General features: G+C 43.6%; 1 protein-coding gene across 1 annotated transcript; it reads right to left on the reverse strand.

The window, feature by feature from the left end:
- Positions 1 to 7: 7 nt before the first annotated feature.
- chadlb (chondroadherin-like b) lies at positions 8 to 25,950 on the reverse strand (the record flags this gene model as incomplete). Its single annotated transcript, XM_084322973.1, has 11 exons — positions 25,873 to 25,950; positions 23,960 to 24,130; positions 22,799 to 22,993; positions 22,073 to 22,228; positions 20,836 to 20,981; positions 13,546 to 13,827; positions 11,317 to 11,536; positions 4,080 to 4,353; positions 2,072 to 2,484; positions 717 to 883; positions 8 to 308 (listed from the first exon to the last, which is right to left on the reverse strand). The coding sequence occupies exons 2-11, from the start codon at positions 24,128 to 24,130 to the stop codon at positions 8 to 10; spliced, it is 2,325 nt and encodes a 774-aa protein (XP_084179099.1). The 5' UTR covers positions 25,873 to 25,950.
- Between the last annotated feature and the right edge of the window lie 365 nt (positions 25,951 to 26,315).

Below are 26,315 nucleotides of genomic sequence, written 5' to 3' on the forward strand. Positions count from 1 at the left end.
TATATTTTCAAGCCATCTGGCTTCTCTTGGTGGTTTTCTTGGCCACTGCGGGTTTGGGGGTCTGGCTCTTGCGAAGCTTGGTTCTGGGCTTCATCATTTTGGCTTGCCGGGGTCCGTTGAGGTGCGCCGGTTTGGGCTTGGTGGACTTTGGCGTCTTGGAGGTCTTTGGGGCGAGGGTGGGCAAGGAGGGGAGGCTCTCGCCCCCGGGGCAGGCCTTGAAGATGTGAACGTCCTTGACCCTGCGACCCTTCAGCTCTGGGGGGTTGGCGCAGGTGGCACGTACCTTCAGGTTGACTTTCTCGATCCACCTAGGAGAGCGTGAAAGGCTAACTTTACTCCAATGTGAGGAAAACATCTCGCATACGGAGCGTATCGGAACTAGTGATTACTGATCACCATGACTACAGGAATCATGGATTATAGGTAGTGAAGAGTAGGATTTAAATGGTAAATGGACTGCATTTATATAGCACTTTTATCCAAAGCACTTTACAATTTATGCCTCACATTCACACATTTAGAACATCCGTTTTCTGTATCCGAGAATCTACGTCTATCTACTCATGCAGATGCAAGTGTGTGTGTGTGTGTGTCTGTACAAGTGTGTGTCTGTACAAGTGTGTGTGTGTGTGTCTGTCTGTACAAGTGTGTGTGTGTCTACAAGTGTGTGTGTGTCTGTCTGTCTGTCTACAAGTGTGTGTGTGTGTCTGTCTTACAGGCGTAGTGGCAGCAGGGGGCAGTCACAGTGCAGAGGGTTGTCAGCCAGGTTGATGACCTCCAGGGCCGTCAGAGGGTGGAGGTCAGGCACGTCCTCCAGCTGGTTCCCCTCCAGGAACAGACTCCTCAGCCCAGGACCCAACCCTGCCAGGGAGTCCTTGGACATCTAGCGATAAGAGAAGGATGATATGACACGTTTGTCACTGAAAGAGCGAGAAAGACACAGCTACTCTCTCCCAAAGCCAGAAAGCAGAGAAGTAAGAATCAAACTTGTGATGTCATCAGGTATAAAGTCTGGAGCTGCTCCGTAGAAAATGACTGGGAGATTTTGTGGAGCCACAGAATGTCTGTTTTATTTTTAAAAAATGATATCCAAATGAGCTTTATTATAGAAACAGATCATGTATCTATGAACAACACACAGCATTCCCCTGGGTTTCCTCTGTGTCGTCTATAAAATATTTGCCAATGCAGGGCGGCTACGTGGCGTAGTGGGCAAGGCGCTCGCCACAAAATCTGGAGACGCTGGGCTTGCCTGTTCGAGCCCAGCGCTCCACATTTGCTTTCAGTTTAGCTGGTTGTCCGTACTAATACACATTGGCCGTATTAGGGGGTGGGAAACTGATGGGTGGGGATCGGGCGTTGTGGACAGCGACTCCTACAGGTCGGTTGGTGCACCTGCGCAGTAGAATCAGGAAGTGTCGGGGGCAGCGTGAGCCTCCCACGCGTTACTCCTCGCCACTGAGAGATCGAGCTGCGCAGGTGAAAAGATGCGACTGCTGTTACCTCAAGTACCGGAGGGGACTTGTGCTATGTATGACTTAGTCCACATTGCAGCCGGCTTGTGGGAGGCAAGAAACAGCGTTCGTGACAGGGGAGGGTTGAATTGGATGATACGAAATTGGGATGGGAGAAAATATAGAGAAATGGGAGAAAAAGTGGATAAAAAAAAACTTTTCCAATGCATTGTCTATGGAGCTGCTTCAGACTTTATACTTAATGACATCACAAGTTTTAGCACTCTAGTTTTGGATTTGGGAGAGAGTTGCTTATTTTCACTAATATCTTTGTACTGCCTTGACCAGAGGAATAACATGTATGAATTCTGAAATTGGGGAGTAGTTCCCCTTTAAACCTCACTTAACGAGATAAACAAATTGTGAACAAATAGGGAAGATTAGCAATTAATGATTTTCTGATGACTAGTCAACAGGATATTTAATTCGGAGCCGACACAGCTACGTAAAACACAAGGTCAATTGACCATATTCACACGGTGGCCATTTTGCTCTCTGTTGGGTTCCTTTCCACCCTGTTCCCACCGATAAAGCGCTTGTCAAATATGTCCGCTCACCTTCTCCAAACCCATACCGTCCAGGTAAAGATCCTTCAGCGATCCGGCCAGTGGCTCGAACGCGTTGGGCCCCACCCAGCGGATGGGGTTCCCCGACAGCTTCAGTTCCCCCAGGTTCACCGCCTTGCTCAGCGCGTCGCTGGGCACCTCCTTCAGCTTGTTGCCCCCGAGGTGCAGCGTGTCCAGGTGCGAGGCCTGGTCCAGGGCCCTCGGGGCCACGCTGGTGATGGCGTTGGCAGTGAGGTAGAGGCCCCTGAGTCCCTCGACCCCGGCGAGGGCCCCCGGCTCCAGCTTGGTCAGGGAGTTGTTCTCCATGTGGAGGGCCAACAGGCCGGGAAGCAGCTTGAAGGCTCCTTTGGGGAAGCTGGTGAAGCGGTTCTTCTCCAGGTGGAGGTAGGTCAGCTGAGAAAGACCTGGGGGGGGGGGGGGGGGGGTTGTACAGTACAAACTCTGTTTTACGTCTTTCCACTGAAAACGTGATTTAATGAGTAATGCAATGGCATTCTCCCTGTAACCAGTCAAGGATAATGTAAATATGGCAAAGCAAAGGTAGAGAATAAAATTATAGAGATATTATGGTGTATCATTTTGATCAAATATACAGTAATTGATGCTTTCTAAGTAATACGATGTACACCATTATATGCATGGAATGCTGCCAGCAGCTGGATAACTAACGGCTGCAGAATTCAAGAACTATTAGGTGTGTCTGACTCTTAACCACCAAAACCTGCACGGACTACAACGTATGATGTATATCATGCCACTTAAGGCACCTTGTGTATACTGTTTACTTTGACTCTTACTCATAGTATACATTCAGATAAAAATTCTTTATTGCATACATTTATTCTATATATTTATTGTAACGTATAACATAACTGATCTGCACCTTTGTTTACACTGTTTATCTTTCTCATATTTTTATATTCAGATCTAATTGTATTGCCTATATTCATGTATTTCTACTATTACCCTGCCCATACCTGTACCTCCCCTCCCCCTGCTGCTATGACAGGGGTTCTCAAACTTTTCAGGCTGCGACACCCAAATAACGGTGTCAGAGAGCCGCGACCCCCACTATTATAGGAGGTAAAAAAAAAGATTATAAAGATTTTTTTTTTTTATAAATGGAAATGTATGGTTGAAACATACACACGTTCAAACGCACACACACTAATAAGCATTGGAGGCTTTTAACCAGGGCCGGACTGGGGAAATCATTCAGGCCAGGAAATATAGTGCAAGATATAGCCCCAGTCAGGCCACTTTTTAAGCAGGGGGTCTGGGGGTCCCCCACCAGGAAATTTCTTGTTACAAAGACTTCATTTCCTGCATTCTGGTGCAGGCATTTTTTTATTTGTACCCTTTAAATGCCAGTGTTTGTGATAGCATCACAAATTATTGTTAAAAAACAGGCTTAGCAACAACACTGATTTTGATGGATTTTCTGTTTTTTTGTAATGTCAGATTGAAAATAATACAATCTTTTATTCAACTTCAGCCCTGATCATAACACCACATATTCATTTTATAATTCTAACCCTTTAAATGCCAGTGTGTGTGATGGCATATATTTGCAAAAAAAATAGATGCAAAGTAGATTTTTCTGGGGAGGATTATTACAGGCTAGCATGTGTCAATGATTAGCAACAACAGTTTTTTGTAAGGGTCCCGCCTCCACCAATCACATGCGGCTCCCTTTGTGTGTGTGTGAGAGCAAGAGAGAGAGAGAGAGAGAGATAGCTCTCCAACTTGTGTGAGTTGCAGTGATCTCCTGGTTGTTCCCCACCTAGGTTATCTAACTATTGCGCTGCTGCAACTAGAAACACTGGCCTGGCCTGCTTCTAAGTTCTAAGTTCAAAAATATTATATATTTTTTTGTAAATCATCTGGCGACCCCCCCCCCCCCCCCCCCCCACTTTGGGAACCCCTGTGCTATGACACCCGAATCAATAGAGGAATATCTCATCTTATCTCTTATATATTTGCATCATAGATTAGATACCTTTGAATGCGTCAGGACTGATGGAAGTTAATTCGTTCTCGGAGAGATACAGGTAGACCAATCCCTTCATCCCACTGAAGGCCCCGCCTTCCACCTCCACGATACCACAGCGCTGCAGGTGGAGCGACACGACCTGGGCCACACCCGGGAAACTGTTGCTGGACAGGTAGTGGAAGTGGTTGCCACGCAGGTCCAGGAGGCGCGTCTCAGGAGAGAAGCCACGGGGTACTTTGGTGTGGCCGCGGTTCTCACAGGAGGAGTGATGCGTCTCACCCTGAGGAGGAGGGGGAGGGTAGAAGCCCAGGACGAAAGGAGAGGAGAGGGAGTAGATGGGCAAAGGATTTTGAGAGGAATTACAGTGAAAAACATCTTTTCTCCAACCGTAGCTCTATTTCTTCTGTTGCCAGCTGAGCGACAGTGGCTCAGGAGGTATTTTTATTGCACATTACTTTAGTTACATTCCATAATGATGCACACAAGCAATCTTATTTTTCTTCTTGTTCAAAAACTATTTTACAGCGGCATATAACAAAAAAGATTTAAAAAAATTAAATAAACATTCTTTCATTTGGAGTACCTAGCATCGTTGCTAGAGCCAAACATGGCCACTAAGGGGCAGGGTTCCCACTGTTTATTAAAAGCTTTTGAATAAAAGTAAAATATATCAGACCAGAACGTGTGTAAGTTGGGACAAGACCAGAGTTGATGTGTAAGGGTACCATCTTGATTTTTACATTTGTTACACAATGCTGATACGCTAGGATACATCTTATTCACTTTCACCTTTGAGTAGTGCAACCTGTGTATCACTTTAAATTGAATCAAGTTCATTCTAACATTTACGGAGCACCGGTGAATATTTGTAAGACGTTTCCCAGAATTCCTCATTGAGGGGTATCCCCAGTTCTGAATCCCACTCAGTCCTATATCTTTCTGTGCTAACTATTATCTGATTGAAAAGTGTCTGGTATATTTTTGACACCGCCCCTTTACTACCTGGTCTAACATTAATTATAGTTTCCAGTGCTTGATGCTGAGGAATGTATGTGTCTACATGAGTCCTTACGATGTTCCGTATCTGTAGATAGCGGAACAAATTTGTCAACGGTAAATCATATTTGACCCTCAGTTGTTCGAATGATAAAAACTGGCCCCCTTGGTACAAGTCCTTCAAGCACCCTATACTCTTCACCTTCCACTGTGCAAACCCTTGATCCATAGTGGATGGCTTAAAGGCATGGTTATTACCGATTGGAGTGTCTGTATACATATTTGGAGCTTTCAAGTATGTTTTAATCTGTTTCCATACCTTCAAGGAGCTATGTACTATAAAATTCCCTTCATATAGTGATTTGTTTATCTTGACAGGGCTATTCAAAAGGGCTAGGAGAGAGGTTCCCTGACAAGCTGCTTGCTCCATTGAGAGCCATGCAGGAGTGACCTCCTCCATGCCCTCCATAAGGTTAGCACTTCTCCAGAAAGCCATATTGTTTAAATGTGCAGACCAGTAGTAACATCTGAAGTCTGGAAGACCAAAGCCACCCTCAATTTTTGTTTTACTTAAGTTTTTTTTGCTAATACGTGCAGCTTTATTCTGCCAAATAAAGGGGATTATAATCGAGTCCAACTTTTGAAATACCGCTGTGGTATGAATACTGGGATTGACTGAAAAATTTATGTAAATCTCGGAAGAACCACCATTTTAATAGCGTTTACTCTCCCAACCAGTGACAATGGGAGGGTCTTCCAAAAATCTATATTCTGTTTCAACCGTTTTATTTTTAATTTCCAATTCTCTTCAAGTAGGAGTTCAGGTTTTTTAGTAACGGTCACTCCTAGGTAAGTAAATCTATCTTTGGTAATCTTAAAGGGGACAGAGTTCAATGAGGAGCTATCCTTATTTAATTGTACTGGCATTAATTCACTTTTATCCCAATTAATTTGAAACCCTGAAAGAGAGCCAAAATAATTAAACAATTCCATAATTGGAGGAAGGGACTCCTGTGGGTTAGATACGTATAACAAAATGTCATCTGCATACATTGATAAATGATGCTTTTGCCCTTTAATGGAGACAGGTGATATTCTAGGATGTTGTCGAATTTTTGTAGCTAGTGTTTCTATGACTAAATCGAAAAGATAAGGAGAGCATGGATCTCCTTGCCTTGTCCCACGGTATAGTGGAAACTGAGAAGAAATATCCTGGTTAGTAACTACACTTGCTGTGGGATGAGCATACAAAATCCGTATCCAGTCAATAAATACCTTCCCGAAACCAAATGCCTCTAGGGTCACATACATATATGGCCACTCGACCTGATCGAAGGCCTTCTGAGCATCCACTGAAATCACCACTGTCTCTGTATTGTGTTTAGTATAAAGTATAATGAATAAACGTCTTAAGTTGTAATAGATATGTCTATTAGGAATAAAGCCTGTTTGATCCGGGTGCACTATCTTCTGAATGTGAACTTTTAACCGCTTGGCCAGAATCTTGCTAAGCAGCTTTGTTTCAATTGGAATCAGTGACACAGGTCTGTAGGATGATGGTTCTAGCTCATCTCTACCCTTTTTTAAATTAATGAAATATTTGCATTATACAGCGTTTGAGGAAGTCTACCATCCGATGCGGCATGCTTAAACATGCGAAGCAGCAGCGGAGATAGTTCCTTAGAGTAGTGCTTGTAGAATTCTGCAGTGAAGCCGTCAGGGCCAGGTGCTTTATTGTTCGGGAATTCTGTAATTGCCTCTACTATTTCTCCTATGGAGACCTCCCTTTCCAGTGCAGCTTCTGCCTCGCCATTTAGCTGAGGTAGGTTTAATTCAGAGAGAAATGCCTTAATAGCATCAATGTCATGGTTGCCATTTGATGTATAGTTTTGAGTAGAACTCCATAAAACGTGCATTTATCTCTTTAGGGTCTGTAAGAACAGTGCCTGTGTCTGATTTTATTTTTAGTATTGCACGGGAAGCTTGCGCCTGTCTTAATTGACGTGCCAGCAGTTTCTGAGGTTTGTCACCTATTTCAAATTGTATCTGTTTCATCATGTTCAATTGTTTATTGACCTGTGCAGATAAAATAGTATTGTACTCATGTCTTTGAGAGACTATAGAATTCAGGGTGTCGGGATCCGCAGTGACCCTGTATAGGTGTTCTAGTTGAGACACAGAATCATCCAACTCCACTAGTCTTTTTGACATTTGTTTTCTCCTACCTGCCACGTATGATATGATGCTACCTCTAAGCACTGCATTGATAGCTTCCCACAGTGTTGAGTCATCCACATCCCCTGTATCATTTGTGGCTATAATGTCAGGTAGCCTAGCTGACATATATTTTAAGAAACTCTTCTCTTTTAAGATTGTGTTGTCAAATTTCCAGGTGCGTTCATTTCTATGTCTAGTGAATCTAACATCCAGTGACATGGGAGCATGATCACTTATCAGGATAGTATGGTATTGTGTGGACACAACACTGGATATCAGTTTAGAGTCTATCAACATGAAATCAATCCTAGAATAGGATTTATGAACTGGAGAAAAATAAAGAATAGTCTCTGTTGGTAGGATTACGTACTGCGTAGCCTCCATATGTCAACCAGATTTAGATTGTGCATGGCACTTTTTAACACCTCACTGGCTTTGCTGTTCACGGATACCTTTGATGACTTTTTATCCAACACAGTGCCGAAGTATCCTTGAGCAAGACATTTAACCCCTAATTGCTCCCGATGAGCAGGTTGGCACCTTGTATGGTTGCCTCTGCCGTCGGTGTGTGAATGTGTGAGTGAATGGGTAAAATGTGAGGAACAAATTGTAAACCACTTTGGATAAAAGCGCTATATAAATGCACCATTTACCATTTAAAGACCCCCTCCACTCAAAAACTGTTTTAAACGGTTAACTCCTCTTGGAGGCATGAATGAATGAAAACTTTATTTAACAGATTGCAGAATGGGTACAATACAGTACGGCTCAATACACACAATTGTTAAGGGGATGCAGACCAGAGAAAGACGTTTGTCTTGTTTACATCAGGGTCCCCCATTTTCAATTCATAGTGACATTTATGACATACACAACATACATGACATTTATGGCATAGGGACATACATGACATACAGGTATTTAGTACTGTTACATTTGTGACATATACGATATGCAAATATACAGTACTGTTACCCATGGATCCTGACAGTATATACATATGATGGGGAGGGGACTGTACATTAGGAGGGGGTGGGTGGGAGAGAAATATACATACGGTGGGGAGAGAATATATACATACGGTGGGGAGGAGACTGTACATTAGGAGGGGGTGGGTGGGTGGGAGAGAAATATACATACGGTGGGGAGAGAATATATACATGCGATGGGGAGGAGACTGTCTATTAGGAGTGGGTGGGGGTGGGGGGGTTTTAAGAGCGGTTTTGAATGTGGGTAGGGATTCACATTCCTTTACAGCTTTGGGTAGGGCGTTCCACATTGATGTGGCATAATTGCGAAACGTGTTTAGTCCCTTGTTTGAGCCGAATCTGGGTTTAACATGATTTGTTGAGCTTCCTCTGGTGTTGTGGTCGTGGTATTCACTGACCTTTGGGAAGTATTTTGACATGTACATGGGTACCTTAGTCGTATGTATCTTGTAGACCAGGCCCATTGCAAGTTGCTGTACTCTGTCGTCTACTCTAAGCCATCCTAGGTTGTCAAAGTGGGCAGGGGTGAGGCGGGTTCTAGGGGTAAGGTCAAGTAGAAGTCTGACCAGTTTGTTTTGTGATGTTTGTAATCTTGTTTTTAGTGCCTTTGATGTGCTTTGGTACCATGAGGTGCAAGCATAGTCGTAGTACCCTTGAATGAGTGCTCCTGCCAGTGTCTTCAGGGTATTCTTGTTTAACAGAGAGGAGATCCGGTACAAGAATCTAGTTCTTTGGTTGACTTTTTTTATTACCTTGGATGCCATTTTGTCACAGGAAAGATTTGCCTCTAGGATGGAACCTAGGTATGTAATTTCATCTTTCCTTGTGACAATATTGTCACCCACTGTAACTGAGAAGCCATCGGTCTTGCTGAGTTTGTTATTTGATCCGAAGAGAATGGACTGTTTTACCCAGGTGTAATGATAGTTTGTTATCAGCGAGCCAGGTGCAGATTCTGCCGAGTTCAGAGCTGAGGGTTTTTTCAACCTGTAACTTGTTCTTGTCAGAGACCAGCAGGGCTGAGTCGTCCGCGAACAAGAACAAGTTGCAGTCACAAGCTGACGACTTGTTTGTACAGATTGTTGTTTGTGTAGAACGTGTCACCAGGGCGCCTTTTCCACATTCTTCCCCTTGGAGAGGGAGAGCTTCTCTGTACTTCCCTGAAATCTGAGTTGCATGTGTGATGTCACTGATAGGTCAAACCTATCATGGTCCAATATGTGGTAACTTGATAACGTCAGCGGAGTAGGTATTGACACACCGACTTGGAATTCCTCTTAACATTTACATTTAATCATTTAGCTGACGCTTTTATCCAAAGCGACTTACAAGTTCTGTACGACAAGTCATCAGGAAGGGCACAACTGATGAACAATGTTCATCAAAGTGTTGAGTGCTACAGTGTGCAGAGTTCCTTTCTGCCTGTATTAGACTATGGCGATGTAATCTATATGCATGCTCCTTCCTCCCTGCTTAAAAAGCTGGATTCTGCGTACCATACTGCCATACGTTTTGTAACGGGTGTAGGCTCTCGCACCCACCACTGCACTTTGTATCAGTCATTAGGATGGTCCTCTCTGTACCAAAGAAGACAATCACACATGTTGATTTTTATCCTTAAGTCATTGCTAGGTAAGCTGCCCTTATATATCTCCAGACTTCTGTCCTTTTATACTTGCTTTTTTAATACCAGACGAGCAGCAAATGGGATGCTTTTAAATGTTCCTTTGATGCAGTCAGAGCTTGGTAAAGCTGCATTCTCCCACTATGCTCCCTTTTTATGGAATACGCTGCAAGTAAAACTTTGGCTAGAGGCACTTCCTACTGTGAATGCTTTTAAAGGTATGCTACGATTATCCCTTTATGAAACATGTAACTGTTTTACTTGATGCTATTGCTGATATGATTATGCTCCTTGCCACTGCACAAATGGCCTTATGTATTTATATTTGAATTGTATGTTTTTTGTTTAATGCCCTGTTTTATGTTGAAACTTGTTGTGTGCCGTGTTGGTCAGGACTCCCTGGAAGAAGAGATCTTGTATCTCAATGGGACATTCCTGGATAAATAAAGGATAAATAAAATAAATACAAAATAAAAAATACAGTATAGGTTAGTATATTAGGACAAGTGCATGACAGTAAGGTTAGTTAGGGTTAGAATTTATTATTATTTTGTTTTAATTTCAGATAAGTGCGTCTTCAATGGCGAAAGATTGGACGGGTTTCGGCTGTCCTAACTGTGGTGGGCAGTTCGTTCCACCATTGTGGGGCAAGGACTGAGAATAGGCGGCTTCTCCTTGATGACCCTCCCGGAGCTCGGATAGGAGTGGGTCTGAGACGGCCAGAAGATGCAGAGCGTAGGGGTCTTGAGGGTGTGTAGTTTTAGAGACCATTGACCGGAGGTAGGTGGGAGCGGTTCCCTTTATGTATGCCAGGTTGAGGGCCTTGAAGCGGATTCGTGCGGCAATGGGGAGCCAGTGCAGGTCCCTAAGAAGTGGGGTGACATGGGCTGACTTCGGTAGGTTTGAGATCAGGCGGCTGCTGCGTTCTGAATGAGCTGTTTTTGATCTATTGTGATAATAATAATAATTCATTACATTTATATAGAGCTTTTCTCAGACTCAAAGCGCTTCACAACGTAGGGTTAGGGAAATTGCCTCCTTCACCACCACTGGTAGCACCCAACCTTGGGCTACGCAGGCTCAATGGCTGCCATACACTGGCACCCGGCACACATCACACTACACAAGAGAGCTGAAGAGGCTTTGTGGCAGTGGCCGGAAGGCCAGCAAGCAGTGCGTTGCAGTTAAATATCAATGTGTGCTTGTTGCTAATTTGCATATCCATAGATCCTTGCATTTTCAACAAGAATAAAAGTGTAGATACTGCTAAGCCATTTCCAGTAGTTTATTGATTTTAAGGGATTAAAAATACATCTGGGGGGGATCTTTAACAAAACAATCAAAGGCAACTGACTGGCTTCTCCCCTCCCCTCCTCCCCCCTCTGTGACCCTCTCTCATCTCCTTCCACCTACTCACCTCGCAAGCGCAGTTGGCGGGACACTTGACCTTGTTCTCTGGCTCTTCGGTGGGCGGGGGTGTGACCCTGGTCGCCTCCTCAAACTCGGCCTTCAGCATGGCCTCCTGGCTCTGACAGCGCAGGTCTCGAGGGTGGATGGTGTCCAGGTTCTCCCCGGAGAAATGGGACGGACCACCACACGCCCCGATCAGCTTCACCTTCCCACGGAGGGCCCACTCCCTGGGGTCAAACGGAAACACACTGGGATTAGTCTTATAGGTGAGAGAAGAGAGACATGGATGGACAGACATTCAGACTGATAAATGGTAAATGGACTGCATTTATATATTATATATTTATGCCTCACATTAGGGCTGACCTTCGAAGCTTTTTTTGGCAATCGAAGCTTCGGGGCCGAGCTTCGATTTTAATTCGATTTTTTATTTTATTTTTTTTATCTTATGTTGTGGGACTTGTACAGCACTTTGGTAAACGTTGTTGTTTTTAAATGTGCTCTATAAATAAAGTGGATTGGATTAATGAATTAAGTAGCCCCTTTCGTGACTGTGACGCAGCCAACAAGGTTTCACTCGGCTGTGTGATTTAATTCAAGGTGGATCGCTGTTCAGATCAACTTCAGATTTCATGGGAACTACCAATCCCCCAAATCAAGAATGCTTAAGATGAATGAAGTAAGATTTTGATTATTTGAAATATGGCCTGTGTAGACTAAACTATGCACAGAATTATGTCAGTCTACAAGGTCCAGATTCTACATGGTCCGGCAATGTAGACCTTGTAGACTCCACTACAGACCAATTATCAGTGAATGTTCATGCATTTTTAAGAAGGGCTACTTCCACAAAAAAACAAAGAACTCACCAAAACATCTCAGTAGCACCTTATCTAAATGTTCTATTTCATATATGGAGATTCATATTTATTTATGTATTGCATGCATTTCTACATTTTATTTCCTATTTTGTTTATTCATCCCAGTATCTTTCTTTATGTGTGGAATTCTACAAGGCATGTAGGTGTATATGTGTTTGAGGATGATATCCTTCAAACAGGCAATAGTGATGATATAATTTGGGCAGTGCTGAGCTGGGTTACTTTCCTCCAGTGTATTTGTCCCCCGGCCCCACCCAATGGCCCCATGCGCGCACGCACACACACACACACACACACACACACACACACACACACACACACACACACACACACACACACACAAACAAATCGAAGTAAAAAAAAACGTTTTTCTTTACTTTTTTTTTTTAAACTTCGATTTCTTTTTTAATGTTCGAAGCTTGTGCCATCGAACGAAGCTTCGAAGCTTCGAAGTATTTAAGACAGCCCTCACACATTCACACACCCAATGGCAGAGGCAACCATGCAAGGTGCCACCCTGCTCATCAGGAGCAGTTAGGGGGTTAAGTGTCTTGCTCAAGGACACTTCGACACTGCTGGGAAGAGCCGGAATCAAACCAGGAACCTTCCGATTACCAGACGACTGCTCTACCTCCTGAGCCACTGTCGCCCCGATAGATCAGACGGACGGACGGACATACGGATAGATAGATAGATAGATAGATAGATAGATAGTAGGGCTGACCCCTATTAATCGATTAGTCGACTAATCGGTCAAAAGGGGCCGTAGTCGACTGGCCAACCTCTTAGTTGATTAAAAAAAAAAGTATACTATTTTAAAGTTTTTTTTTTTTTTTTTTATCATTCTTTCCAAAAGAAAATAGGCCTAGAAGCGTGGCTAACGCTAATGGCACGCATACCAGAGGCTAACTGCCTATGAAAACAGGCACAGAGGCACTGAAAGAGGATTTCACCCATCTAATGAACACACTAGACTAGACAAATATCAAGATGTATCCATCAGTGGACCAATTGCATGCTTTTGCAGAGGACAAGAAGCCTTCAGTCGACTCCTTCAGACATTAAGCACCCCCCACAGCCCAAAAAAAAAAAAAAAAAAAACTTTAAAATAGTATACTTTTTTTTTATTTTTTTTTAAGTCGACCAATAGTCGACTAACGGCAAATTTTGGCCAATCCTAGTCGACCATCCAAATCCTTAGTCGGGGACAGCCCTAATAGATAGATAGATAGATAGATAGATAGATAGATAGATAGATAGATAGATAGATAGATAGATAGATAGATAGATAGAGTAAATAGGTGGACAGACAGACAGACAGACTCCAGTCATAACCCCCAGTAGTAAGGTCCTACCTGAGGGGGCGCAGGTAGCAGTTGCAGTAGATGGGGTTCCCGGCCAGGCTGAAGCGGGCCAGCTTGGTGGAGCTGGTGATGAAGGGCTGCACGACGCGCAGCTGGTTGTGGCTGAGGTCCAGGAACGTCAGGCTGGGGCACAGGGCTATGGCCGTGTTGGCCAGGTCCTGCAGGGACATGTGGTCCAGGAAGAGGTGGGTGACCTTGGCCATGGACACTGTCTCCTCCCCCAGGTAGGTCATGGGGTTGTAGCTCATGTCCAGTCGCGTCACCTCTGGCAGCCTGGTGGATTAGATGAAGGACGAAAGAGGAGAGTAAACATCGATGGGACATTCTGACAAGTTTTAACGGCGGAGTAGATAGAGGGCAGAAAAGGCATGGAAAGAAAAGAAAGGGACAGTTAGTCAAATACATTTTTATAGCCTCGTTATTCTAATATATCTTCTTTTTTATTTATACATTTTTTATTTTCTTTTTAGCTTTATTTATTATTAAAGAAAATAAAAGATTTTTCTTATGTACCTTAGATACTACTGCTACTGTACATGCATGTATGTATATAAATTATGTGTTTCATTACATGTATATATACATTCATACCAATTATTTGCCTGTTCTATTCTCCATCCATCTATCATCTAGGTGCGGGTTTTCCCAAACCAGAAACCGTGGGTGGACAACTCCATCCGAGTGGCCCTGAATGCTCGTACCGCTGCTTACAACTCGGGCCGAGCATCGGGAAGTATGGAAGAGTACAAGGTAGCAGCCTATATGCTACGCAAAGAGGTTCGGGCTGCAAAACGGCCATATGCGAACAAGATGGAGACGCAGATGGCACAGAACGACACGAGAGGCTTATGGCGGGGAGTTAGAACGATAACTGGTTATAAAGTAACCCCCCCTCAATAGTGAGTCCCGATGCCTCTCTCGCGGATGAACTCAACTCCTTTTACGCCAGGTTTGGGGCGAGCAGTGGCGACGTTAGCTCACCGGCTAACGGCGCCACTGACGCACCGGCTGCTGCAGGGAGGGGGGGTTCATCCGCGGGGGGGGGGGGGGGGGGGGAGACACACTCTCTCATTGGATACAGCGTGAGATTAGCATTCATGGGAGTAAATACTCAGAAAGCTGCAGGCCCAGATGGGATAACAGGACGAATACTGAAGTCCTGTGCAAATCAGCTGGCCCCAGTATTTACATCCATATTCAATCTATCCCTAGCTGAGTCCGTGGTCCCTGCCTGCTTCAAAATGTCCACTATAATCCCTGTACCAAAAAACTCCTCTCCAGCAGGCCTAAATGACCGGTGGCACTCACCTCTGTGGTCATGAAATGCTTTGAGAGGGTCCACTGACGATGCGGTCTCCCAAGTACTACACAACACACTATCTCACCTTGACAGTCAGAAGGGGGGCTATGTGAGATTGCTGTTCATTGACTATAGTTCAGCTTTCAACACCATAGTCCCCACCAGACTGGTTGACAAGCTGATCGATCTGGGTCTGAGCTCCGCCATGAGCACCTGGATCCTGGACTTTCTAAGTGACAGGCCCCAGGCGGTCAGGGTGGGGGGTCATACCTCCAGCAAAATCACCCTGAGTATCGGGTCTCCCCAGGGCTGCGTTCTGAGCCCCCTGCTGTATTCACTGTACACACATGACTGTGTGGCCAGGTTCAGCTCCAAGTTTGCGGACGACACGTGGTGGTGGGACTGATCTCTAACAATGACGAGAAGGCCTATCGGGAGGAGGTTGATGAACTGGCACACAGTGGGATAACAGCCTACTCCTGAACATTGGTAAAACCAAAGAGCTGATTGTGGATTTTAGGAGAATACAGCAGGGGACACACACGCCACTGTGGATAAATGGGGCTATCGTGGACAGGGTGAGCAGTTTCAAGTACCTGGGAGTCCACATCACAGAGGACCTGACATGGTCAACACACATAGATTCTGTGGTGAAAAAGGCGAAACAGCGCCTCTATCACCTGAGACAGCTAAGGAAGTTCAGAGTATCGGGGAAGATACTCCAGTCCTTCTATTCCAGGGCTGTAGAGAGCATTCTGACTGGAAACATCACTGCCTGGTTTGGAAACAGCACGGCACAGTACAGGAAGGCACTCCAGAGAGTGGTGCGCTGAGCAGAGCGTACTACGGGTATTGCACTACCACCCCTGCAGGACTTATATAACAGGAGGTGCAAATCCAGAGCCTGCAGAATAATGAAAGACCCCCACCACCCCAACAACAGCCTGTTTAAGCTGCTGCGGTCAGGCAAGCGCCTACGGACACACGCTGCGAGAAGACTCCGGCTCAGCTTCTTCCCCCAGGCCATCAGAACACTGAACACTGAACTCTCTACTCACAAGTACACATGAGCACACACACACACACACACAATCACTTTAAACCAGGGGTCTCAAACTCGCGGGCCAATTGCGGCCCGCTGGATAATGTTTTGCGGCCCCCTACTTGACATCAAAGTTTAGTGTTAGTGCGGCCCGTGCGCAACTTTTTGCCGAGTCGTTGCGCGAGTTGGAAGTTTTATTTATTTTATCACTTGTATGCTACCATAGCGCAGGCTCATGACAGCAACGTTACATTAGTGACTTGGTTGAAACGTGATTCCGGAGTGATACCAAGTAAAGTGGAAGGAAAATGCATCCTCGCTATCTCCTCTGCAAGCAGTGCTCTGCATGTCCGGCTGCACTGCTCCTGTCTGTGTCTGTGTACTCTGTTCTGGTCCAATCACATTCAGCGTCCCGTCAGCGTTTTTCCCCCCACCCACAGTCTGCGAATCAGATGCAGAGTAGGGGAGTAGGGCGGGTCTTCACGGAATGCGTGTCGTCTCTTTCAGTCCGATTCAGAGCAGAGAGTTGACAGCGCATCTACAGTAGCCTCACTCCCAGTTTTATCTCTGTGAGATAAATGTAGCTAGTAGCCTAGTTTCGCCAGCAGGCAGGCAGCAGAAAAATATGGCATGTTCAAAGATGGCGAGTAAAAGAAAAGTCGACTGCAATTCAAAGGTGAATGGACTGAAAAATATGCGTTCATCCTGAGTCCCAGCACCAAACCAATGTGACTAATATGCCAAGAAACTGTAGCTCTTGTGAAGAGTGGCAATTTGAAACGCCACTACGAAACAAAACAGTTATTTTGATGCAACCTTCCCTCAAAATTCAGTGCTAAGAACCACAAAAATAAATGGAATGAAAGCATCATATCAAGCTACAAGCAGAATTATTGTTAAATCTATGTCACAACGAGAAAAGGCAACCAAGTCCTCACTCAGTGGCATGGGTGTTGGCTAAACACAAGAAGCCATTCTCTCTCTCTGATGCATACATAATAAAATAATGTATGACTGAAGTGATGGAGACTATGTTTGAAGGTAAACAAAAGCAAATCCCCCTCAGATAGCACAGCAACCAGAATAACTGAAATACTGGCTGGTGATTTGATTAAACAGCTTTGTGATAGAATAAAAAAATGCACAGTGCATTAATGCATTTCCATAGCTGCATGTGGATGAGTCCACTGATAAGCCTAGAACTGTTCATGTTCTGAAATGTTATTGCTAAAGATTGAGAAGATTGGATCAGTTGTACTTTTTTTTGGAATACTTGAAACCCTTTTTTTGTGGAATATTTGATGCGGCCCAGACTCTACCTCCAGCGGCCCCCAGGTAAATTGAGTTTGAGACCCCTGCTTTAAACAAAATGTCACTTTAAAAAATGGAAAGTCACTTTAAAGGAAAGAGGTACTGTATAGTATAGTTTAGATACATTAAGAGTTAAAATTGTATATTGTATAGTAGTGTACATAGGCATAAGCATTTTTTCTATGCTTATTTTTATTATTGTATTTTGCACAATCAATGCGGGCATGACCACCCGCATTTCACTGTATGCCCTGGTATGTATGTGACAAATAAACCTCTTGATTCTTGATTCTTGATTCTCTATCCATTGCAACACTATATTATCACCGACATCCAGTTGGGGGACCCCCTTTGAACAGCCCATCTGAGGTTTCTCTCCTCCACGACGCCTGTGGTGCTTTTTTCTTTCCTATTGCCAGGTTTTTAGTGAGTCGTTCCTTATCTTCATTGGGGAAAGTCTGGGAGTGTCACATATTTGGATTTTATGGTGGTTTTTGTTTTTGATCTATTGTCAAGTCAAGTCATCTTTATTTCTATAGCACATTTACAAATGACTAAAGCCAAACCAAAGTGCTTTACAGGTACATGATAAAAACACATACACTACACTACAGTAATTACACTACAGAGACCACCCGCATTTCATTGTATACCTGTATGCCGTGACAATTAAAACTCTTGACTTGACTTGACTTGACTAATAAGTAGGGGTGTAATGGTACACAAAAACCACGGTTCGGTACGTACCTCGGTTTTCAAGTCAAGGTTCGGTACAGGTTTTCGGTACAGTGGGGGAAAGTTTGGCTTTCCATGTTCCACTCAGAGGTGATGTAGTGTGCAGTAACTAATTGTACTTGTAGGGCTGTCAACGAATATTTTATATTGAAATTAATAATCGACTTGTAAAAAAAAAAAAAATAGGGCGGCTGGGTGGCGCAGCGGGCAAGGCGCTCATCACCAACGCAAGAGACACTGGTATCGAACCCAGCTGTCAGCATTGCTTCCGGCTTGGCCGGCCGTCATACTAACACAATTGGCAGTGTTAGAGGGTGGGAAGCCGGTGGGTGGGTCTGGGTCGTTGTGGACAGCGACTCCTACAGTTCGGTCGGGGCGCCTGCACAGCGAGGGAAGGATCTAGAGAGGAAACATCAGGGATATCCTGACACAACTTGTATTTACCTGCACTATTCTTACCCTGCCTACTCTTATACACTGCCTATCAAATTCATGTGTCGGTTATTGCACTTTTTTACTTATTACTGATGACTATTTTTAAACTGAATCATTTTAAACTATTTTTATTATTTGCTAGATCCAAATGTGAAACACTGTGATTATTTGTATTACTGAATAGAGAGCCTATTAGGATGCTAGATCCTAATGTGAAACACTGTGATTTGCCATACCTTGCTATGCTCGCTCATGCCTGTATTTTTTATGTCCGTTCTATTTTATAATTTTTTGACTATTTTTAAACTGAATCATTTTAAACTATTTTTACTATTTGTGTTACTGAAAACTGTAAGCGGAGAGCCTATTGGGATCCTAATGTGAAACACTGTGATTTGCCATACCTTGCTACCTGTCTATCTTTTTATGCCCGGTTATGCCTGTATTTTTTACTGTTGTGAAGCACTTTGAACTGCAACCTCTGTATGAAAAGTGCTATACAAATAAAGTTATTATTATTATTATTATTATTATTATTATTATTATTATTATTATTATTATTATTATTTTTTTTTTTTTTTTTTTTTTTTATATTTTTTTTATTATTGCAAAACAAAAAATTATTAAAAGTCAGTACTCAACACACAATGCATAATGAAACTTTCAGTAAAGGTGGTTATAATATATGCAAGTACAGAAACAGGATAAAACAAAAATAGTCTATAATAACATTTTAGCCGTATACAGTGTATATCCAGCGAAATTACAATTATATAAATGTTAGTATATAATATACCCCTAATACCTATTTTCTAAAACCCTACACACATATGCTCCAGCTCAAACCCCCCCCTCCCAGACCCCCTCTTGGATAGTACCTCCATTATCCCTCACTCCTAACCAGACACCACCATTATAAGCTAGCTTTTTATTATTATTATTATTATTATTATTATTATTATTATTATTATTATTATTATTATTATTATTATTATTATTATCTAAGAGAGGTAGTGTGACCTTCCACACGTTACACTCTCTCAGTGAGAGTCCGCGCTGCCAGGTGAAAAGAAGCGGTTGGCTGGCTGGACATGTGTCGGAGGATTGCGATAGTCTCCGCCCTCCCAGACTGACGGTAGGGGGTGCGCAACGACCAGGAAGGGGATTGGGAATTGGCACAACGACTAACGGTGGGAGGGGAGAAAAACAGAAAAAAGAATTATATTATTATTATATTAGATTGTGAAGAAAACAGCCCCCGGTGGGGCGGTCGTTAGTGGTTAACATACCGTTGTATTCGTTCGGTACACTACACAGCCGTTCGGTATGGTACACACTGAAACGGTTCGGTTCAGTACGGATACGTGTACCTTTACACCCCTAGTAATAAGTAAAAATACACCAAAATTACAGAAAATGTACTGTACAATTAAGGGAATAAGAAACAAGGTGCAATATAAAAGAGACAAGAAATGTTATGAAAAGTCCAGAGTAGCAGCAAAAGTGGCAGGCTAACTCTGGTCAAAGGCCAGGGAAAAGAGGTGCGTTTTGAGCAGTGATTTAAAAGCCTCTAGGCTCTGGGCAGATCTTATGGGGGAGGCTGTTCCAGAGCCGAGGGCTCTATCTCCCCTAGTTTTAAGCCTGGTCCTAGGCACCTCCAGCAGAGGTGGAGATATCAGCTGTAGAGATGTCTGCTGTAGAGATATCTGCTGTAGAGATATCTGCCGTAGAGGTATCTGCTGTAGAGATATCAGCAGTAGAGATGTCTGCTGTAGAGATATCTGCCGTAGAGATATCTGCTGTAGAGATGTCTGCTGTAGAGATGTCTGCTGTAGAGGTATCTGCTGTAGAGATATCTGCCATAACTCTAATACAATGGAGCTGAAAGGCACTCGGCTTGTGTTGCTCAAAGCACCAAAGAAATACTCAAAAAGCAACGTCTCTCTCCAGAAATCATGATGCCATTAGTCAAGACAATCCACAGACATGTGAGCAGTTTCCTGAATGAATAATGAACGAGGTCGTACTTTGGTAGAAAGTAGTTCCTACATGAAACTCACAACAAGGTCTGTGGATTATCCCGGGTCATGATTTCTGGAAAGAGACATTGCTTTTGACTTTTTCAAATGTATTTCTTTGGTGCTTTTAGCGTCACAAACCGAGTGCCATTCAGCTCCATTGTATTGGGAGTGACTGACACATCCATATCCATCCATTCACTCACTCAGTCAGTCAGACATAGGCATGGCACTTTGCTTCGTAACTATGACACTTTGTGTCCTTTGGTTATGAGGCAAAGATATAGATTTATCTGGTTTAACCGTTTTGGGTGCTATGTTATTTTTTTTGTTGGAACGTCCTCATCATCAGAATGGTCAGTTCTAAAAGTTCTAATCTCATAATATGTGGGATCTGACCTGAGGACCAGGCGGCGGGGCCTCTCAGCGTAGCGGCCTACCTGGTCATGGTCTCCGTGGGGAAGAACTGCAGCTCGTTGTGGTCCAGGCTGAGGCGGGTGAGGGTGAACAGACCAGCGAAGGCCTCGGTCGACAGGTAGTTGAGAGAGTTGTGACTGAGGCGCAGCCACTTGATGTTCTGCAGGCCCTGAGGGGGTGAGAGACGGAGGGGTTACTGGCTCTGGTGAGTCAGTGAGTCTATGGTGTGTGTTTTTATGTAAATGGTAAATGGCTGCATTTATATAGCGCTTTTATCCAAATCGCTTTACAATTTGTTCATCACATTTTTACCCATTCACACACCGATGGCAGAGGCAACCATGCAAGTGTGACAGATCGTAAGTGGCTCCTCTGCGTTGTGTATTAAATGTCGATGCCCCGAGGGAGAGTCGAACACGGGTCTCCCACGCCGTGGGCGACAACATAGACCGCTGCACTAAGAGGTGAATTCACTCCTGGGTGCCGTATCTATGTGTCTATTAACCCTGTTATGGGGAAGTGAGTGTAACTCGCAGCCCGCTTACTGCCACAGTCACTTCTCAACACACGCGTTTATCGTGACTGTGGATATTAGTACTCACGGACCTCCGTTACACAAGATGCCAACCTGCTCATCAGGAGCAGTTAGGGGTTAAGTGTCTTGCTCAAGGACCCTTCGACACACTGTCGGGAGGAGCCAGAATCAAACCGGGAACCTTCTGATTACCAGACGACCGCTCATACTTTCAAGTTCAAGTTTCTTTAATAGTTGTCATACAGAAGTACAGAATACTTTTGTACAAAATGCTTCTTACTGTTGCGCTCCAGAGACTGTGCAAGACAAGATAAGTATGAAATAAAAACATAGTAAAATTAGAAGTAAAAAAATGAGGTCACAGTGTTCAGTTTAGACATATGTACAATGTTCGATGCAGAATAGACGTAGTTACCATACAATATACAATACTGTGCAGTGTACTAATATACAATACTATATAGTGCAAGGCAGAAATGGAGAAATGGGACGAGGTGCAATTTAGGTACAATTCACAGTAGGTGTACGAGTTGTAGTGCAAATCCTTTATCAATAAATATAAAGTGTAAGTGTATTTGTGTGATCTAAAGTGTGGAGAGTGGGTGCTGCAGTGTGTTGTTTGTTTGAGTGAGTGTGTGCGTGTGGGTGTGTGTGCTGTGTGCATTTGATGGTTGTTGCCCCCAATGTGTGTGTGTGTGTGTGTGTGTGTGTGCGTGTGTGTGTACCTGGAAGGCCATGTTGGGGATGTAGACCAGCTGGTTGTGAGTGAGGGACAGCAGGTTGAGGAAGCCCAGCTGAGCGAAGGCTCCCGGCTGGATCTCCTCCACGCGGTTGCGGTCGATCAGGAGCTGCTTCAGCGAGGAGAGGCCGTCAAACGACTCCTGGAGACGGGGGAGAGATCGGAGGAGACGGCTGTCAGTTTGACGAATGCTGAGAGGATGGAGGATGGAGGAATGTGGAACTCCCTGCCCCCACATGTCCAATAGTCTGACTCACTATCATCATTCAAATCAAAACAACTGAAAACCCATCTGTTCAAACTCGCATATTCACTATAACCTGTGTCACTGTCCTATACCCCCTGCTGTTTGTTTGTTTTGTTATTTTAACTTCACTATTTTACACTTCCTGTTGTTTGTTTTGTTTTTAACCTCGACTTTTAACTGCCTTGCTGTTTTTCTTTATGATCTGTAAGGTGACCTTGGGTGTCATGAAAGGCGCCACCAAATAAAATGTATTATTATTATTATTATTATTATTAATGTGGATAATAGGATAAAATATTGATATGGAGCTGCTCTAAAGACAGTCCTATGAGAGAGAGAGAGACATTTTGAAATTTGGTCATGGAGGACACATTCCCCCAGGTGTGCCATCCATGCCCAGTTTGTAATCCACCCTTGTGTCTGTGTGTCGGGGATGTTAAATGTGTGTGTGAGAGAGAGAGAGACCTGGTACAGTATATCTATGTTGTTATTGGCCAGGTTGAGGAACACAAGTCGTCCCAGGCTGCGGAACGCCCCCTCCCTCACTGAGCGGATGTTACTGTGCTGCATGGACAGGTGGGTCAGGTACGGGGTGTGTTTAAACGCCCCCGACCGCAGCTCCTGGATGTCATTCCCCCTCAGGTCAAGCTTCACTGTGATCTGAGAGAGAGAGGGGGGGGGGGAGCACATAAATATCAGTGGGGCTGTGGTTTTAATATTACTAGATCTGTGTTGAATACATTTTGATAGCACTTGTGGGGATTGGAACTGTTTAACGCCTTATTTTTACCACCGGTAAATTCTAATGTAGCCCATCTGTTTCAACATTATCATAATAAAGTTAAATATATATATATATTATATATATATATATCGGGGGTGTAAAAAGTACCCAGAAATTATACTTAAGTGAAAGTATGGGTACCGTCTCAAAATTGTACTCAAGTAAAAGTCAGAGTATCTGGCTAAAAACACACTTGAATAAAAGTCAAAAAGTTTCTACTTTTAAATGTACTCAAGTACTAATAAATAAATGTAACAACTTTTTTTCTGACCATCTATTCTTCTGATAGCAGGTGTTTAATCAAAGATCCCCGCTTTCTAGTCTTGCACAAGGACCAATCAGCATGGGTATCGCATGGGCGGGTTCATTTGCCATTGATGGGGATTTGATTGGCTGTTTTAAAATAAAGCGCGGCCGCAGGATTAATAACGTCAACGTTAGTTCGGCCAGAGAAACAAATATACTAATTAAAATGGTTGGACCTGCGAGATTTGTACTTTGTAGGTCTGCATTTTAAATGTAAGGAGTAAAAAGTATGTTTTTTTTTTCTCTGAAATGTAATTGAGTAAAAGTACAAGTATACAAACCTAATAATACTTGAGTGATTGATTGATTGATTGATTGATTGAAAACTGCAGAATGGGTACAGTACATTACAGCTCAATACACACAATTGTTAAGGGGATGCAGACCAGAGAAAGACTTTCGTCTTGTTTACATCAGGGTCCCCCATTTTCAATTCATCATAAAGTAAAGTACAAATCCCCCAAAACAGTACTTAAGTATTGTAACGAAGTACAATTACTCAAGTACTTTACACCCCTGATATGTGAATCAGATACCTCGTCGATGGTTGGAGGGACTTCAGTCAGGTTTTTGTTCACACAGGTGACCGTGAGCTGGATCTGGTCACAGACGCACTGTTTTGGGCACTTGGCCAGGTGCGCAACGGGGACGCTAAGGAGCAGTACCACAAATGGCCACAAGGCGGCAGGAAAGACCTTGGAATACATCTGAGAATAATACAGAGACAAGAGTCAGACTCAAACCACAAATGATTATGGATTTATTCCTGATTCAGATTATAGATCTTGCCAAACCACATCTGAGTAGTTCCACCCATATTTAAAGCGGACGATGCAAAGGTTGGTCCTTGTTTTACATTTCTTTCTTTAGTTCCCCCATGGTCCCCTGGACTAAAATCTAATCTGATCTCCGAAATCCCTTAATTTTTTTTGTAGGATTAGTCATTTGGGCAGATTATGCTCAACTAGCTTCAATTGAAATATGTCGTTGCTGAAACCACATTCCACAGTTCCGGTAGACTTTGCGGCCTCAAAATATGGATGTGGTCAAACGTGTCCATCCCAAAGCAAGCCCATTATTAATTTTACGCACCGGGTTCTAACCAAACACGCGGATGAAGTCACATCGACACAAATATCATATTGGCCGAATACATTAGTGTATAGATAATAAACGACAAATGAACGGTTTTCCATCCTGTCAGGCATGTGTCTTTTATCATCTTCTGTTAGTTTATAGGCCTATACCTGCGCACCATAACAACAACCCGACCCCACCATCAGTAACATACCTGAACAGTGGCAAAAAAAATCCCAGAGTAGAAAAGAAAAAAAACCTTTAAATAAAATCCCTTGAACTGGCTTCCTATTTAAACACAAATACTTCAACGCATTTCTGGCATTTCTGTCCCTTTTTTGCTAGGTTTTGGTGCGACCCCCTGTGTGAGCAGATAGCGAGGAGTAAAAAAGTGAGAGAAGGACTGAGAAACCAGAGACGGTGGAATGTCCTCCTCGGGTAAAGCCTGTGTGTGTCAGTGTGTCCCCCAAGGGATCAACCGTTTAGACCGCAGTTGAGCTGCTGGCACGCCGGCCGCGCACAAAGACGCACAGTGTATTCGCGCCTGGGCACCGTCCGTCCTGCTGAGCGTCTCCTGTAAATAAACCCACAGTTCACTCTAGCGGCTCTCTCTTTCTCTCTCTCCGTGCCATCGCCTGGGATTTGCGTCCTCGAAAACTCTTTGCACTTCTTAGGAGTCTCACTCTCGCAGTCTCATGGGCCTGGCCAGTATAGGTCTACAGAGAGACTCAAAAGGAGCTTCTATCCCCGGACCCCAGGCCATCAGGATGCTCTGTCTATGCAGCACTAACCCATCCATTCTACACTCATTGCACACACATCCACATGCACACTCTCACTTTAAACACTCACCTTTAACATTCACTTTAGACACTTTAAACACTTTTTAACACACCATATTTTGAATATATTTATTACAAAAATATTTGCACTACTTAATAACATGCTACCTCATTTTTAAAACTTTGCATTTTGTACTTTAGGTTGTACCTTGGTTTGTATATTGTATATTTTGTATAGTGTTTGGACTTTTTTTTTTTTTTTTTTACTGTATGAAGCACATTCTCAGGGGGCTCACACATAACCAAGCATTTCACTGTAATCTACATGTACTTTAAATATGTGACAAATAAAACAAAACCTGAACTGGTCTTGTGCGAGAAAACTGGGTGCGTAAACACAGACAAAGCAATGATTTACGCATGCCTGAATAATTTGGCTATTCCCGACATAATTTCAAATGTTCTTTTCATTACTTAATACTGGTAGAGGCCAGTGCCAGCTATTTGTCACCCACCTCGGTAACACATTATACTAGTAGTCGCTCGTAAAGAAAACACTCGAATCTCTACTGCGCATAGAAGCTACTCACTTTGGCTCGATGTTCGTGGCCTATTCGGCTCCTGTTCTTTTCTACTGACCGTAGATTCTCTCACGGTCTCTGGTCTCCCTCGACTGCTCTTCCCCTCGCCGCCCCCCATCCAAAACAAACTCTGCTTATCCTCGCATTCACTGGCCGACCCCGTCTTTCACTTGGTTTCTGGTGACTTTCAAGAGTAAAGCTGCGTCTGCGGCGCCTCTGGCCCCGTTAACACAATAACTTCTGCACCTCTGCTGATCGAGGCCAAAATTGCGGGCTGATCCACTGAACCTACACGAATTCACGAAAGGCCAAATAATGTCAAAACAACAAATAACGTTGATCTACCACTCAGATTAAAAGACAAAGGGTCATTTATTCACAGATTCTTTCATCTCGACACAATCAGACACGACAGGAAAGAACATCGCTGCTATCCTGATGATATTCAGTCG

This window comes from Notolepis coatsorum (genome assembly GCF_963971535.1).
Source record: "Notolepis coatsorum genome assembly, chromosome: 10".
In the NCBI taxonomy this organism is placed as follows: Eukaryota; Metazoa; Chordata; class Actinopteri; order Aulopiformes; family Paralepididae; genus Notolepis; species Notolepis coatsorum.